Here is an 11,562-nt window from a genome sequence, read left to right as displayed (position 1 = left end):
GCAGAAGCAGGGACTTGGCTCCCTCTGAGCACCAGGCAGCCCTTCTGTGCTGTGCAGGTGACAGGGCACTGGCACAGGCTGCCCAGGGAGGTTGTGGAATGTCTGAAATGGATTGGACACGGTCCTGGCACCTTGCTCTGGGAGGCCCTTCTGGGGCACAGGTTGGACCAGAGGATCCCGGAGGTGCCTTCCAGCCTCAGCCATGCTGTGATTCTGTCATCCCCATGCACGGGATCTCGCAACCCCTTGCCCCCCTTTCATGTGGTTTCTGAGGGGCCAGGGCAGGAACTTAATCCCAACACCCGCTGCTTTTGCCTCAGCTCTGCTCCCGGGTTCGGCTCCCGGCACCCTGCGAGCACGGCATCTCTCCGCCCCACACGCCTTCTCTTTCTGCGTGCGGACCGCATTTCTGACCACAAGATTTGATGTGACCGAGGGGCCCGACCCCGGCAGGCCGCTCCACGAGCCGCAGAGCGCCCACCCGGGCCGCGCCGCTCCGAGCCCCGCGGCCGCCGTCCGCTGAGCGGCGCGGCCCGGCCGAGCCCGGCGGCGGGCGTTACGGAGCCAGCACCGCCCCGCGGGGGGGGGGGGGGGGACACCGCCCCGCCCCGCCCCGCCGAGCCCGGCGCCACCGCCCGCAGCCCCGCGGCCCCGCGCCCGCGCCGCTGGAGGATGGTGGCGGCCCGCCGCGGAGCGCTGCTGCTGCTGCTGTTCGCCGCCCTCGGGGCCTGCCGCCCGCGCGCCGCCCGCGCCGGTGAGTGCGCGCCGCGGCCTGGCTGCGTGTCCGCGTCCGCGTCCGTGTCCGCGTCGCCTCGGGGCTCCGCGCTGCGTGTGCCGCGGGGGCCCAGGGCCGTTGTGGCCGGGCCTGCGCCTGCCCCCTCCCCGGGGACCCGGCCGTCGGCTTCGTCCCCATTTCCCCGGGGGCCTGGCACCCGCGGAGGAGCGGTGCTCCCCCCGCCGGGGCGGGCCCTGGGACGGGGCACGGGTTGTGCCCCCCCCCCCCCCCCCCGAGGGGCAGCGGCGGACGGGAGGCAGCGGGCGGTGCGAAGCCGGGGCGGGGAGCCAGCAGCCCGCAGGTGCCGCCGGGCCTCTCGCAGTCCTGGGGTGGACGAGCTATGAAACCCACTGGGCCGGGGTCGAAACGCCTCGTGAGGCTGCTGTCTGCTTCCCAGGGTGCCACGGACCTGGGCTCCGCCGTGCCTGGCTTGGAAACCTCGGTGGCCTGAAGCCATGGGTGCACGGCTGAGAGATGTGCACTTCACCTGGGGTGTGCTGGGCTGCAGCAGGGATGCCTTGGGAGCGGTGGAGCTGACAAAGAGTCAGGGGTTCCCAGCGTCCTCCTGCAGGGTTCCCATGTTAGGTGCATAGCGATGGACCGTGCCTTCCCGAGGTGTGAGAATGAGATGGAAAATGTCCCTTGGTCTCCTCCATGGTGTCCTGCAGGGTCTTGTTTCTCCCACTGTTGTCCTGAAGCACAGCCAGCCCAAGGACAGGGTGAATTCAGCCACTTGTTCCCCACTACCTCTGCTCCCTCATTCTTGACTGAGCTGCTGCAGGCACTGGGCAAGCCCAGGTGTGGGGATGGGGCTCAGCAAGGGGAGCACAGCACATCACATTTCCTGCTGGGTTTTTGGGTACCTCCGGCAAGGCCCTGACAGCTGGTACCTTTGATGCAGGCTGTGCCCTGAGGCCAGAGGTGCCCGCAGGTGTGGGGACTGTTCCCAGACTGGCAACAGAAACTGAACTGTGTGGGGCCAAGCAGAGCATGAGGGAGCTGGGAAGACACTGTGCTGTTGCTGTGGTGGAGTGTCTTTATTGAAAAAAGAAACAAACAAATAAAGCTGCTCTAATGACTGAGCCATGTTACTGAGCCATCATGGGGATGCGTCAGTCCAGGCACAGAGAAGTCGCCTGCCTGCCCTCTGCTACACCAACAGCGCAGGAGCTTGCTGTTTACTCACCTGGCAGAAGAACCACTCTCCTCAAGAAGCACCACCACTCTGCAGGGCTGACATACTGACAGGAGGCATTTCTGATTTTCTACAGGGGAAGAAAAAATGCATAGCTTTCATTTCCCTCACAGCAGCTCTGCATTTGGCCTTCTTTCTATTTTCTTAAGGGGGCTTTGCTTTGTTTTGGAGTTTCATTTGGCACGTCTCCCTGAACAACATGCATCTTCGTGGGGTTTGATGTGTGCAGGTCCAGCCCTTGGCACATACCTTGTCCCTTGCTCTGTGCCCACTGCTGGGCTGTGCAGGGCTGCCATGGGCAGGACCCCGAGCCGGTGGTGTCCCTGTCCCTGTGTGTGGGACAGAGTGTCTCTCTTGGCAGGTGCTTTCTGCCTCGCCGGTTGCAGAAAGCACTCGGGTGCTTGGAGCCAGGCCTTGCCTCCTTGCTCCCAGCATTGTTCATGGGCAGGCACTGTTCTTGCTGGCAACGGGGTGGATGCTGGCAGGAGTGCAGCATGGGCTGGTGCCGGCATGACCCCACTGGGCTCCCACCGGCCCTCTGGGAGGTGCAATTTTTGAAAATCTCCCAGTGGTTCAAAACATGCAGACCTTTCTGTGCTGGGGTGGCTGTAAGCAGGCCCTCTGTGTGGTTGCTGCATGCGTGGCATTTCCACACATGGAGGCCAGGGCTGGGTGCAGCCCCGTATCACCCTGCAGGGGTATCACAGTTAGCAGAGCCACCTGGGGACCATGATGCATGCTGCAGAAGGAGGAATGAGGTCTGGGTGGCTCTGCAGATGTTCTGGTCAGACACCAGTGATCTGGCATAATCTGCTGGCTCTGAATTTAAGACCATTACAAAGCCATGGTGGTTCATCTGAGACTGCGGGCTTCAAGGCAGCAGCTTCACCCTCCCGAGGTATCCTCCAAGGAACATTTCCTGGGGCAGGCCAGGCGTGCTGGCAGAGCCATGCAGGTGGGGGACCTCTCAAGGGGGCTGCTCTGGTGCCACCTGTGCAGTTTCCCCTCCCATCCCTGCCCCGTCAGAGGGCAGCTTCCCTGAGATGAGGTGAGTGCAGGCTGAGAGGAGTTGTCAGCTGGGCTGTTGTACTCTCTCAGCACAAGTGGGTGTAATTTGGGGGGCACTACTCAAGCTCTTATTTTCTGCTCAGGCCTGAGCTGAGTGCATTGTGCTCAGGCTGGGCAGGTGTGCCAGTGGTGCCCTGTGTTAGCTCTGGGCTGTGGCTGCCTGCCCTTGCCAGTGCTGCAGGGAGGGTGTGTGCCTTGGCCAGACGCAGGTGCCTGCCATGAGGTTTCTCCACAGCAGTGCAGCAGCTTTGCAGCATGGTGTCCTCAGACTCAGCCTGAAGCTCTGCTGGTTTTTGGCTTTCCCCCAAGCAAAGGCTAGGGATAGTTTCTTTGCACTGTTTCCAATAATGTCATTTTACAGCCTGGAAATGCTGACAGCAGCATCCCACTGCCAGGATGCCAGCTTTGCATGGCACCCAGCAACTGGGAGGTCAGGATGTGGGCACGCAGCAAGAGCTCTGGGTTAGTTTCTTCTTCTGGAGCAGCCTTGGAGAGCGCCTCTACCCTGCCCTGTCCTGTCCCCTCTGCTGGTCCTGTCCCCTGCTTGCCGTGGGGGAGGTTACAGCTGATTGGTGTCCAGCTGGGGACTCTGTGGGCGCTGCTGCCTTCTTCCTCAAGCGCAGCTGGGAAGGGGAAGCGTTGGCTGTTTCTTTCCGTTATTAAATTTCCCCTCTTGGGAGGATTGGGTAAAGCTCTGCTTGCTCTGGAAATGTCTGCGAGGTGGGGATGGCAGGGCCCAGCAGCATCTCCTGCTCCATGCCATGTGGGTGGTGCCAGACCCTGTCAAGGAGAGAGCCAGGGGAAGGTCCAGGACCGTCACACCTGTGTCCCCCGGCTCTGCAGCTTCAAGATTGCTGCTTCAGGCAGAGGCTGACATCTCCCCAGATTTTTCTGCCTCCTGCACTGTGACCAAAAGGCCTCTGCAGTAGATGGCGTCTCACAGGACACAGATGGCATGTGGCGCAGTTACATCCTTGTCTTGCTGAGGGCCTGTTCTGAGATGAGGCAGCAGCTGGCTTTGGAGGTGGTACAGCCAGTACTCTTTTGTTTTGCTTTTTTTTTTTTTTTTTTTTTTTCTGTGTCTCTATCCAGTGTGCACAGCTTCTAGCAGAAATGCTTGTGCTGCCTCACCTAGTTTTCTGGCTCCATTTCCTGGAGCATTAGTAAGATTAAGACTTCTCACCCCTTCTTGAGAAATTTGTTTGCCAGAATTGATCTATTAATACTATAAACAAAAAGATTTTCCAGATCAGATGGCAGGAGAGAACCTCTTTTCAATAAGACCAAAAAAACAGCCCTGCTGCTGCAGCCAGCAGCTTGCATCAGAGATGCCCAAAGAAGCTGTTAAGCAAAGCATGAGTGGTCGTTTCGGGTCCAAGTGACCCATTTGGCCCAACATTCCTGGGAGGATGCGTGTGACTTGCAAGCTCCTTGTTCCCTTTCCTCCTGGTGCCACCTCTGTGGGGATGGAGGTGAGAGCACAAACATGGTTACTGATAGCAGCTTCCCAGCTCTGTGGTGGTGCAGGGAGCTCTCAAGGTCTCGTGCTGTACAAAACAAGGCAGGAGTTATCTGCCTGGCTCTTTGCCCTGTGAAGCCTTCATGGCTCACCACACAGTAGGCTTGTCAGTTGCTCGGCTTTTAATTTGTCTGCTTTGCAATTACCCTGGTGGGGAGGGAGCTGCCATGGGGTCAGGGCACAGAAGGCTGCTGGCCTAGGGGACTGTCCTCCTTGTGCCTGTGGAGAAGTGCCAAGGAGCTGGGCACTTGCAGGCTTCCCCAAGGGCTGTGGGATCAGCTGATCCTGAACAATGAAACTGGGGGCATGCAGAAGGTGGGCTGTAGCCTGTGCCCAGTTCTGCACCCATCACTGTCTCCTCACTCCTTGCAAGTGACGGTTCTGTCTTGGAGAGCTTCTCAGGAGCTTGCACAGTGGGTGAGCAAGGCGTGGTCTCTGAGCCCCCACATCATGCAGGTCCCTGCGTTGCTGTGTCTGGCAGCTGGGTTCATTTGCAGAGAGCAGAGGCTTTCAGGTTTCCCTGCTTTTTCTTGAGATGCAGAGAAGTTCATCTGAGTCATCTTGGTCATGGTGGTCAATTATCCCACTTGGCGGTGAGGAGCTCTATGCCTGTACTGTGGATGGCACTTCAACTGAAAACCTGGTATGACTGGGGACTGCTGACCATCCCTGTGGTGTGCAGCCACCCCATTGTGGTTAACCCCCCTAGGCTGAGCATTGAGACATCTTCTGCCACACAATGGTGCAGCCCAGTAGTTCATGTGTGTCTTCATGTGTCCCTGGGAGCTGGGGTGCTCAGTTTGCTCCTACTGTGAGAAATGACGCCTCCTGGGTTGCCCAGGCATGGTAGCAAAGGGGGAGCAGGAACTGAGGTGCTCAGGCACCCTAAGGGTTCTGTGGATTGATGCCTGCTCTGGGGAGCATTGTTGGGCAAGGGTCTGCAGGCATGGGGAGGGGGAATGGGTGGGAAGACGCCCCTGATCTACGTGATGCCCCCAGTCACTGCAATTCCTGATGCAGCCAGCTCCCTTCACTGCCAAGGCAGAGGTCTGAGAGGGCTTTATGGAAGAGATGCCGTGACTCTCCTGCTCCCTTTTTGGCTTCCACGCAGCGCAGGCAAATACCACCCTTGTGAGACCTGGTCTCCTGCCATGAAAAAGGAGGCAAAACGCTGCAGAGACCACATGTCTCTTTGGAGGCAGGAAGGAGCATGAGGACAAGCTGCGCTGGGGTTGTCCTGTGAGCACCACACTCTGGTGCTCACACTGGTCCCAGTCCCTGCTCCAGAAGTTGCTTTGTCATCTCCTGTTGCTGTAGCTGAGGGGACCCTCATAGTGTGTCTTCCTGGACATGATGTTTGCACTGGGGCCATGCAGGGAGATGCCTCTTAAATGTGCAACTTCGCCAAGTGCTGTCCCAAAGGGCCAGTCAGGGCCCCACGGGTGCTGCTCCCAGCCAGTCTGCAGGGCAGTGGGACCTTGGCACTGGGGACTCACAGCCCTGCGCACTCCTCAGCATTCTGCCAGGGCACCCTGGGGCTGGGCTGGGCAGGGCAAAGCCCCAGCCATTGGGGCAGAAGCACTGGGTGCCTTCAGCTCCCTGCTCTGGACCTGGGTTTAGCTTTTGGGGTCTGTGGGCAGCCTTGATGGCTTGGTTTCAGTGTGCTGCTCTTTGGGAGCAAGACCCTGGCATAATCCCACGGCTGCTCTGCTGGAGGAGGCTGCTGGTGCTGCTGAGGCCCCTGCTGAGCTGATTCCCCCTCTCCGCGAGTCTCTTCAGCACAAACACAAAGATGAGTTTGAGACATTTGCCTGAAACTGCCTTTCTGGGCCATCAGAGTATTAAGGGACATAATCGGCTTATGTCTGCTCCATGCTTACGGCATGGCAGGGGCACTGGGGACAGGAGGGGGCACAGGGTGGGACGGGTGATGGGGACAGGAAGGGCAGCCCTTCCCCAAGCATGAGGCTCTTGGTCACTGACCACAGGAACTGCATCAGTCCTCTGCTGAGCATTAATTACAGGAGTATGCACGTGGTGTCCCAGTGCTTCATTCCCACGATGGGCTCTGGGGCTGGTCCCTGATCCCTGACCAGTTCAGGTGCTCCTCAGGGTCACTGCTGCCTGGACCCACTTGCACCAGGGCACAGCCCCGGCACTGGTGCCACCAACGGGGCATTTGTCTCTCATGTCCTTGCTCTCTGAGGGCACTGCTCCCTATCTGCCTGGCCTCAGGACCACATCGCCTCTCCCAGCAATGCCTGAGCCCAGTGTTGTTTTATCTACAACAGCTATTGCAAGGGTAATAAGAGCACTGAACAGAGGCAGCAAGCCTATAATTAGCCATTTCATGAACTAAGGATAATTACAATTAGAGAAGAAACTGGCCGTTAAGTGCTTGGAGCGTTTGTAGTGGCCATTTCTGGGAGGGACAGCTGGGCTCACATTGCAGAGGGCAGCTCAGTGCCTGGCCCAGGCAGCGCTGCGTGCTCCGGGCACCCAGCCTGACAGGTGCGGGGCTAGAGCCGGGCACACCCTGGTCACCAGGCCATTGTTGGTTCGGGCCCATGTCAGGGAAGAAGCTCCAGGAGCTACTTTGCACACATGTGGGGCCGTTCTCTCTTCTGCAAAAGCAGAGCCTGGGGCCTTTGGAGATTCTGGGACAATGGATGTCAAAAGGCTTTGACAGTCCCTGATCAAATGTTTTGTGTCCTGTCTGAGGACTGCACGTGGGCTACTGGAGTATGTTGTGTAGTGTCCTGTTCCCACATGGGCATTTTCCATTTCCTTCCATTGTCTGCTTTGAATTCGAGGAAGAAAATGCAGCCAAGAGCAGGTAATATATAATGTCCTGCCCCTTCCCATCAGTGAAGCGCTGCGATCCCAGTTGCTCCATTTTGTGTTCAGCACAATGTAAGGCAGCAGCTGCCTGCCAGTGTGCCCAATAGCGTGTTTCTGAGGCCTCTCCAATGCAGACAGGGCAGGCAAAGCCCTCGCTCAAGCAGCAGGAGGGAGGTTTGCTTTCTGCAGGCTGAGCCCCGCCAGCCCAGGCAGGTGACACACGGGTGACGTGCCAAGAGGGAGCTTTTCTGGCAGCCAGCCCAGCCCAGCCCATCACGGTGCTCCTGACGTGCTCCTAAGCCTCGGTTTCCCTCCTGGGGGATGGAGGTGAACAAAGGGCAAAATGTAGGGAAGGTGGCCCTGGCCCTGTATGCAGGCAGCACCATGGGTGCTGACTGGACCTGGCCGAGGCTGGGGCATTTCTGCAGTCTGGGGCTGCTGGGGAGTGCTCCTCAGGGCTGACAGCTCTGGTGTGCTGTGGGGCAGTGGGAGGAGAAGCTCTGGTTTGAGCAGCTCATCATCTTGTGTCTGCCAGGGATTATTTCCAAGCCGCCTGCTAAGCCATCAGAGAGATAGGCCCCGGTAGTCTGCCAGTAATGTGACCCGGCGTGGGGCTGGCTGCCGGCAGCGCTAATTCTTGGCTTCCTGGCTGGAAATTAGGAGGTTTGCTTGAGCTGTCTGCCTCTCCTGGGGGATAAAAAACAAAGGAAATCTCCATGTGGTTCCTCTGCTGCTCTGACACTGCCTGCAGCACCTTGGAGTCCCAGGGTGCTGTGTTCCACAGGCAGACCCCGGACACGGCTGTGCCTCCTGCAGGGCCGGGGGCCAGGTCCAGCTCCTGCCCAGGTTGCAGGAAGCCCCCGTGTCCCCAGCCCCACAGGGCTAGCTCTTCTGCAGCTCTGTCACTACCTCACTGTGGGCTGAGTCAGAGTGGGTGCAGTCTGTGTGAAAGCTGAATAAGGGCAGGACAGGGTGACACGGGCCTTTCCGTTTGCCTTTCACCATGCGTGTCCAGTCGAGCATGGGTGGGCTCCCTGCCCAGGGTCCCATAAGGGTTGGTTTTGCTGCTACAGTACTATAGGACTTATGCCGCCTGTCCCCTGGGACCTGTTGATAACTGGTCATGTCACTGGTCCCATTTCCGCAGGGCTTCAGGGTCTGTAGGGAATGCTGAGGCCAGTGCCAGCATGTGGGTCAGACAGTGCGGGCAGGATGGACAGACCATCCCACACGCAGTGAAGCTGCCTATGCTGCTGCCTCCAAGCTGCCAGAGGGCGTTTTATCAGCAAAATCGTGCCTGATGCATCTTTACTAAAGGCTTCCAAATGTCTCCTGGAGGTGTGGAATGCAAGCAAGATGTGGGAGGGAAGCATCTGGCCTCAGTGGGCACAGTGGCGCTTAACCATGGCCCTGCTGCTCCTGGATTTATTAGAAACTGTGCTGGCACATCCAGTCAAAGCACGCTCCTGTGCACGATGTGCCTGCTCAGGGTGCCCTGAGCTGGAGGACAGTGGGAATGACAAACAGTGGGAATGACAGTGGGAATGACAAACTCCCAACCAACCCTGAATGTGTGTGGGATTTGCTTCTCCACCTGGATCCGTACAAGTCCATGGGTCTGGATGGGATTCATCCCAGGGTGCTTAAAGAGCTGGCTGACGTCATTGCAGGACCTCTCTCAATTATTTTTCAACAATCTTGGGAATCTGGAGAGGTCCCAGTAGACTGGAAGCTGGCAAATATTGTGCCAATTTTCAAGAAAGACTACCCTGGCAATTACAGGCCTGTCAGTCTCACGTCAGTGCCTGGTAAAATTATGGAGAACAAATGCATAACAAATTTGATTTCCTTTTATGATAAGATCACCCATCTAGTCGATCAAGGGAAAACAGCTGATGTGATCTTTTTGGACTTCAGCAAGGCTTTTGACACAGTTTCCCATAGGATCCTACTGGACAAAATGTCCAGCATACAGCTAAACAAAAACATCATACAATGGGTGAGCAATTAGCTGACAGATAGGGTTCAAAGGGTTGTGGTAAATGGAGCCACATCAGGCTGGTGGTCACTAGTGGGGTCCCTCAAGGTTCCATTTTAGGGCCAGCCCTCTTCAATGTTTTTATAAACAACATGGATGTAGGACTAGAAGGTGTTCTGAACAAATTTGCTGACAACACCAAACTTGGAGGAGTTGTGGACTCGGCTGAGGGTGGAAAGGCCTTGCAGAGAGACCTGGACAGATAGGAGAGCTGGGCGATCACCAACCGCATGAAGATTAACAAGAGCAAGTGCTGGGTCCTGCACCTGGGACAGGGCAACACCGGCTATACATACAGACTGGGCGACGAGACACTGGAGAGCAGCCCTGCAGAGAGGGATCTGGGGGTTGTGGCTGACAGCAAGTTGAATATGAGCCAGCAGTGTGCCCTGGCAGCCAGGAGGGCCAACCGTATCCTGGGGTGCATCAAGCATGGCATTGCTAGTCAGTCGAGGGAGGTGATTGTCCCGCTTTACTCTGCACTGGTGTGGCCTCACCTCGAGTACTGTGTGCAGTTCTGGGCACCACAGTACAAAAAGGATGTAAAACTGTTGGAGAGTGTCCAGAGGAGGGTGACGAAGATATGAAGGGCCTAGAGGGGAAGACGTATGAGGAGCGGCTGAGGGCACTGGGCCTGTTCAGCCTGGAGAAGAGGAGGCTGAGGGGAGACCTCATCAAGGTCTACAACTTCCTCGTGAGGGGGAGTGGAGGGGCAGGCGCCAACCTATTCTCCTTAATCACCAGTGATAGGACCCACAGCAATGGTGTCAAGCTGAGGCAGGGGAAGTTTAGGCTTGACATCAGGAAGAGGTTCTTCACAGACAGGGTGGTCACACACTGGAACAGGCTCCCCAGGGAAGTAGTCACTGCACCAAGCCTGTTGGAATTTAAGAAGCGTTTGGACTGTGCACTTAGTCACATGGTCTAAACTTTTGGGTAGACCTGTGTGGTGCCAGGAGTTGGACTTGATGATCCTTATGGGTCCCTTCCAGCTCAGGGTATTCTATGATTCTATGCTGTGGCCATGCCTGCACTTGGTCTGGCAGCTCCTCGGGTGCTCAGTCAGGGTGGATGGGCTTACCTCTGCTTCCTTCTCACAGCAGCTGGTGCAGCAACAGCACCGCAGAGTGGTTCTGCTCTTTGTGCCCTGGTACCTCTCCAGCCTCTGTGGCACAGCAGGCTGCCCTGCTCATCAGCACGAGCCTGCCTGGTCAGTGCTGGGAGGAGAGGAGTGGGACCACTGAAGTCCAGTTGCTTGAGGCTTTGGTTGGGCCCATGCTCAGCACCGTAAAGCCGTGCAACTGCAGCAGTGGTGCCAGGGATGCCCATCCCCTGCGATGCTGGTGCAGTCCCCAGTGCAGTGAGAATCTGCAGCACTGCACGATGCTGTCCTGGAGCATAACAGGGTGCAAGAGTGGGTCTCCCTGGGTGAGGCCCTATGACTTGCCCACCTGACTGCTCTCTGCACTTGGGCCTTGTTGCTTGTGCTGGCTGGAGCCATGGGGCCTGGGGCATGGAGCTGCTGCTGGGCAGCATCAGGAGAACATCCATGGCAGCCCCTTGCCGGGTTTTTGTCGGGGGGAGCACCTGCAGGCAGCAGCTTGTGGGACAGTCTACCCTCCCCCAAACTTCAGTGTCCACGCAGAAAAAAAAGGAAAATGAATAAATTGGTATTTGCTTGAGCAAAGCCTGGTAAACCAGAACAGAGGTGGATGTTCTAAGCTGCAGAGTACAGCAAGTTCTTTTTGGCATGGGGTGACACCAGTGTGAGCCTGGTATCCCCAGTGTAGGGGAGTTCAACTCCCCCCTAACTCCATCCACACCAAGAGTACCTCATCAGTCTGACTGGAGAATGTCTTCTGCATGCAGTACATGATGCTTGGCTTGCACCAAGTAAATTGCATGTAACATCTATTTCTTCTCCTTCTTTTTTTTTTTTTCTTTTTTTTTTAGTCTCTTCCTGAATATGTAAAGCAAATCACTTGTGGCTGGAGGCAGGCCTCAGTGCTGCAGAGCTGGTGGGAAGGAGATGCCTGATCTTCCTGGTGCTGTGCAGCCCCCACGGGGCTGGAGCTGCCTAGGGATCCGCTGGATGCAGTGAGAGGGCTACAGGATGGAGGATGGGG

At 57.3% G+C, this 11,562-nt stretch overlaps 1 protein-coding gene across 1 annotated transcript in view; it reads left to right on the top strand.

Moving 5' to 3' along the window:
* Positions 1-620: 620 nt before the first annotated feature.
* The window catches only part of NPDC1 (neural proliferation, differentiation and control 1), a 29,745-nt gene continuing 18,803 nt past the window's right edge, over positions 621-11,562 (top strand). Inside the window, exon 1 of the mRNA XM_084298911.1 lies at positions 621-754. Coding sequence (XP_084155037.1) covers positions 673-754 — 82 coding nt within the window. The 5' untranslated portion in view covers positions 621-672. The remainder of the gene's footprint in view (positions 755-11,562) is intronic.

This window comes from Netta rufina (assembly GCF_964035555.1).
Source record: "Netta rufina genome assembly, chromosome: 20".
Classification (NCBI taxonomy): domain Eukaryota; kingdom Metazoa; phylum Chordata; class Aves; order Anseriformes; family Anatidae; genus Netta; species Netta rufina.
Note: the sequence above shows the minus strand (reverse complement) of the source record. Positions and strands in the feature narration are given on the sequence as shown.